Source organism: Palaemon carinicauda, chromosome 3 (genome assembly GCF_036898095.1).
Source record: "Palaemon carinicauda isolate YSFRI2023 chromosome 3, ASM3689809v2, whole genome shotgun sequence".
Taxonomy (NCBI): domain Eukaryota; kingdom Metazoa; phylum Arthropoda; class Malacostraca; order Decapoda; family Palaemonidae; genus Palaemon; species Palaemon carinicauda.
The window spans coordinates 180706283-180712511 of NC_090727.1; the positions used below are offsets into that span (position 1 = coordinate 180706283).

At 34.9% G+C, this 6229-nt stretch overlaps 1 protein-coding gene across 1 annotated transcript; it reads left to right on the forward strand.

Moving 5' to 3' along the window:
* The first annotated feature begins 1432 nt into the window (after positions 1-1432).
* Positions 1433-5077, forward strand: LOC137638809 (ferritin-like). The gene is made up of 4 exons (XM_068371190.1): positions 1433-1675; positions 3666-3767; positions 4165-4287; positions 4533-5077. The coding sequence occupies exons 1-4, from the start codon at positions 1574-1576 to the stop codon at positions 4719-4721; spliced, it is 516 nt and encodes a 171-aa protein (XP_068227291.1). The 5' UTR covers positions 1433-1573; the 3' UTR covers positions 4722-5077.
* The last annotated feature ends 1152 nt before the right edge of the window (positions 5078-6229 follow it).

Here is a 6229-nt window from a genome sequence, read left to right on the forward strand (position 1 = left end):
AAAAGAAATAAGCAAGAAAACCACGTGATTATCAAATAACATGAGCATAATCAAACATATGTTTAGCATTAGACTATCATTTTACCAAACACACATTCAGTCTATAAACGCACATGTTAAGCATCGAATCATAACCTAATCGATCCTATTTTCTTACTAAGGAATAATGCAGCACTGTTAATCATACAGAAGCCTCAGAAATATTTTGGGGAAAAATACAATTTCCCCATGTTTTGTACAGCAGTAGGCCTAGGCCTAAATATTGTTGACTATTCCAAGACAATAACACGGATTGGTGTAATGTTTCTCAGCTTCTCTGGTGTTGGTAATCTCTTCAGACTTATTTCAAAACGATAACGTAGGTAACGAAAGTATGTCATATATAGAATACTTAAATGTTACATAGTTAATATACAGTTTATACTAAACATGTTTGAAGGGCGATCTATGGGTTATCGTTAGTTAATGAAGTACACTATAGGCAACCCCTATCACCATAATTACTGTATAAATTTGCGAAAAATGTACAAACATTTAATCACAAATACTGCCTAATTTTTACTTTACAAAAATATTTACTATGAAAATATATTGAAGATTAACAAGAAATTTTAGTCTTGGCAAATAGCTCCAAAATAACGTTAACACCTCCAAAATTAGTGTTAATTGTTAATTTACTATATACTCCAGGGAATATTATCAAGATACCTTATAAGTCATAACGATAAATAATATGAAAAGCACAATCAAAGAAATCCAAGGAAATTCAAGAACGTGTAACTGTCGCAGGAGACCATGCATTGCTTAATGTTTAGGAAAACAAGCAGTCAGCGATCGTTAATTTCTTAAAAGTGAACAAACATTAAAGTTTCTTTCCTCTCTGATATTCTTATACAAAGTCCTTTTTATAAACTAGGTATCTGGTTTACAATCATAAATGAATACACAAATAATAAATCCCAGATTCGGGCATATATTACCCAAGAAGATAATTTCATTTAAATACCAAACAATATGGAAAGGAACATTCATTTTTGAAACAATAATAGATGCCGTTATGTTATTGTTTCCACCACATTTCCCGATAATACAAATCACACAATGATGCAGCCCTTAATTTGTGAAAAGACACCAAGCAATTAAGCAATGTATTTTCATAGTGACGAGTAGTGCAGGTACCATAGAAATCTTTGAAGAGATAGAATATTAAATAAATCAAATGTAGTTTCCAGATACCACAATGCAACAATCAATTCCCGAGTTCGTAATGACCAACCATGTAAATGATATTTTTCCATAGGCGCAAGAAATTATAACAAAACATACATTTCTTAATGAAAATGTAATATTCGGCTGCCGACAAAGATTGAGTAAATAAAACAACGAGATATTGTAAAGAAGAGGCAACAAACCGAGGCATATAAAGTCATCGAAGCGCCATTCTTGCGCAGTAGAAGCTCCGGGTCACCAGTGTGTGGACGAGCCAGGCCAGATCTCCCGCTTCTTCAACGTCGTGCTTTTATTCTTTGTTCCCGCTTTTATTCATTCCCTGAAGGATTGATAAAGAATCATCATGTCGAGCGCAATCCGTCAGAACTACAGTGAGGACTGCGAAGCCTCCATTAATAAGCAAATCAACATGGAGTTATACGCCAGCTACGTCTACATGTCCATGGTGAGTAAGGCAACGTTACCATAGTGACTGCCTTTACATTTCCGGACGTTTATATATTTCTGTCATTCTCATCCTCCTTTCATTTTATTGCTATGTTGATCATAATTATGTCTTGGTAGTATTGCTACCGAGTTTTGGCTATTAATAAAGGGTAAATTGGCTGTTGCCTTAAAACCTTCCGGCTACGCTATGACGAAATCGATGCGGAAATCAATGCTGCGCGGTGACTGACTGAGTGGCCGTAAACGCTGTGCTCCAACCATTGTATTTTCTTGGGAAATTGAAAATTTTAACACTTACAATCTTTTGTCGCCGTCACTTGAACCTCGCGTTAACTTTTAAAAAGGCCGATTTTAAATTTAGTCCTAAGTGTGTTGGCAGAATTTCGTATTTGTAGGGCATTGAATGATGCTAAGGTTGGTACAGCACTGTCTTATTCATCATGTAGGTGCTTTGTTTGATGTGACCTTGGTGTTGCGTAGCCTAATTCTTACAAGGCTTATCTATTCCGTCGCTTAATTCTTAATCTCTTGGTTTGATGGTCTAAATTGGTTATTAAGCCTAGTTTCTTCATACTTCGTTACTTATGTAATGTTACATATTTAAACCAAATCCCCCATTTAGTATTTGTCTACTTTCTATCAATGAAAGTAGTGTTCTCTTTTAAAGATATTTAAGCAAAATAAACTCCAATTTCCAGACACAACCCAAAACCCATTAACCAACCCCTAAATCTAAGGTAGTAAATTCACAGCTTATGAACTTATTCTTGTCATGATTGTGTAAACCCCATTACGATTATTGACGTGGGTTGGTCTGCCTGTAATTTTCTGCTAGACTGTGCTTGCCTTCAAGCTCTTAAGTGAGATTTATGATATGGTTACCTGAAAAGAAGGGGTGTATGTATGATAGCAGCCACCTGTATGTATTATTATGTAAAACTTTAGAATACGGCAGTGTAAGGGGGGTCGTTGCAAGAGGGAATTAGCCCCCCAGTTAGGTAAGGACACGGCTTGTGGGTTAGGTTAGGGGGAAAGTTTAGCTTAGTTAATGTCCATTTTTAATGAAAGCATGAGGAACTGGCCGCTGATATACAAAGGCTCCGAAAAGATTGTGTAATTGGAAACCATGTTCGTTGTAAAGTGGTCTTTCAGTTATGTGGTTAAAATGGTGTTATCAGACATTTATCTTCTGTCGTTTATGCAAGTTTAATCTAAGGTAATGTTGGATCTTTAAAAAACTATGATTTAAATTTTACACAAGCTCCACGATTGGGGTTATTTGACATAATGCCCATGATCTAGGCGGGGAGACTTAATTAATGTGGTATGCTTTAGAGTCTAGGGTAGATCTTGTGCCTTAATAGGGTTGATAGGTGATTGAGCTACTGGTAGTTTAACCTCCTGGATAGTCTGAATTTTTTTTTTTTTTGTGCTTTAATACCAGATTTGTCAAAATTGTAAATAGACCCAATTTCTCAGATGTCAGAAATGTAGTCTTTAAAATTACTCTAAGGGGATTTAGTGGATAGAAATTACCTTTAAGTGGATGTTGAATTGAGTTGGCATAGAATTTCCATATCAAGCACTTGATATGGAAATGTAACAAATTTCAGGTTCACAATTTTATCATCTTGAGCAATTGGGTAAATATTCTTTAAATCCTACTGATATTTCTACCCCTTTGTAATTACATGATCGTAAAATAGTTTAATCATGAGTGAGGCTCTAAAGCATTTGTTTATATGTACGGAACACCAATAAAAGTTGACAATATAATCACTGTACATTATTTTGCATTATTTTAAATTTAAGTTTTTATTTACTCATGGCTTGTAGCCCTTTCTAAGCTAGATTATGCGGGTAATAATGAAATATTTTATTTAAATCCAATGCTAGACATAAGGTGTCTGAGATTGATAGTGGATAATCTCTTTAAAGAACCTGTTTTAAGTTCTTACTGGCATTTAAACTGCAAATTTATTTTTCAGAGTTATTACTATGATAGAGACGATGTTGCTCTTCCTGGTTTGGCCAAGTTCTTTAAGAAGAATAGTGATGAAGAACGAGAACATGCAGAAAAACTTATGAAGGTATGTCCTATTGATAATTTTTATTAACTTTGCTGTTTTTGTGTTAAATGGATTGGTTAGTGTATGTGTGTGTGGAGGGATTGTGATGAATTGATTGTCTTGTCCACGGGCAAATCTTGGAGACTGAAAAGACTAACTATTATCAAATGATAGTTTTTATTTTCCTTGGTAATGTTGGCTGTCCATGTCAGACTGAAAATTTTCAATGTAACCAAAGAATTGAAGAATTAACCTTGTAATAAAGTTAGTTTTCATATGCCCAAACGAACTAGTCTAGTTAAAGATTTTTTTTTTCTTTTTAATTTAACTAGAATTGTTAGTGTGATTCAGGTTTGCTTGAGCAATGTGTGACTTATTGAATTAAGGGCTGAAAGTAAATTTAAATCCATATTTACAGTACCAGAACAGCCGTGGTGGAAGGATTGTTCTTCAGGCCGTTGCAGCTCCAACACTTCAAGAATGGGGCAGTGCTTTTGATGGACTTCAGGCAGCTTTAGATCTTGAGAAACAAGTAAACCAGGTAAGATAAATTTTCATAGGGATTTTCAACCCTAAATTGAAGCTTATTTTTTATATGAAAATAAAACCTAAGGTAACACTTGATTGATTAAATTATCAGGCAATTTTGCTGAGGTTTTTGTTTAGTGGGTTAAATTCCCTCATGTTGAAATGTTCTGGTCTTCCTGTCAAACCTCTTCAAAGTTTTAATAATTAACTTCTATATCTCCACTTCAGTATTTTTATGTATAAAATTTTCCGTTCCAGTCTCTCCTAGATCTCCATGCTCTTGGGGGGACTGCTAATGATCCTCACATGACCAAATTCTTGGAAGATGAATATCTTGATGAACAAGTGGAGGCAATCAAGGAGCTCGGAGATATGATCACTAAGCTGAAGCGAGCTGGACCAACTGGAGTTGGAGAATATCTGTTTGACAAAGATTTGCAATCCTAAGTCACTTAGACTTTGTAATAGCCCAACAAGATCTTAATTATTAAATGCTGTAAATGTATAGGTATGATGCATAAAACATCGTCAATTGCCTCTTGAATAGTTTAAGACCACTATTCTTAAAAAGGAAATCTTTTACACAGTGGTTGTTTGGTGCTGATTGTAGAAAAAGGTAGTATAACCTAGCCATCATTTCGTTCAACTTTGCAAGCTCTTAATTTATATTTGTATCAAAGAACTCTTTAGTTGTGATTTTAATAACTTTCCTTTTAAAAAAAGTAGTTTTGTTACAAATCAGGATTGAAGGTGATCTTCTTCAATTTGTTAATGTTAAAATGAATAAAAGGTTATGAAGGATAGCTTGTGTTTTCCTTTTTATGCACAATTAAATTCATAATCTGCATCACTTTATAGAGAATGTGGTATTTTATCTTTATTCAGACACGACATACAAACTACCTTCCTTCAGATTGGGGGACATGTTCTCAAAGCAAGCTATACTACTGTTGAATAGTTTGAACAAGCAGTTGAAAGACTCAAGTGGGAGGGACAGTCGTCTGTCAGCCTCTCTTCAGCTGCATTGGGATCTCATTAAAAAGTACAAAATGACTGGGACTGTTCTCTTCTGCTCTTATTCTAATTCCTTACGAGACTCCCCTTCCTCATTGTCTTCAACTGACTTAACACACGTTTAATAACTAGGAAGAAATTGAGAATCCTAAGTTTGGTGGTGTTTGTCATTTAATGGCTCCTTTTGGACACTACATTGCTTATGGGAGTTAAGTGTTCCTTGCACTTTAACTTTGAGGCAAGTCATGGATGTTGAGAGAAATGGTAGTTCCAAATAGGGACTATGTCCCTTCATAAATTGGGGGAAAATGTTTGTTCTTGCTCATATAACTACATAATCATTAGCTGCACCACTGGATTATGCTTTCTGGACACATCAAATTTTTACACTTAACTATTAGTCCACTCTAGATAGGCTCCCTGTCATTCCCTAAAATTTTCATTTTCGTGCAATATAGCATTGTGGGTATTAAATAGATCAATCTAGCCCTGTCTAAACTATATTAAATACAATTTTGCAAGCTTACAGCTTTCTCCAGTAATACTGCTTTGTAAGTGTTTAGGGTAACCAGTCACCACCTAAATGCTGCTCATAAACAAGATAAATGGATTTTTTTTAGACCATGTTGCCATTGATAAGTCTGACAGCCTCTGTTCTATTTGGTCTAGTACTTCAATATCCTCTTGATTGTTTAGAATTGTATCTGCTAATTTCATATGCTGCAGTATGAATGTAAGGTTGGTAATAGTATAGAACACCACACTCATCATTTACTCCAGTATAATGTAATCCTGCAGTTCTCACCTTCTTGTACAGTAATTAGGGGGTTATTTAAATTCTGGGAAAGCAATAATTAGCAAGATATGTTGAAGAGGGGGAAGGGGTTATAAAAAGAAAATGGCTCGGTTTCCTCACTAAACGACTTGGAACTGACATGTAC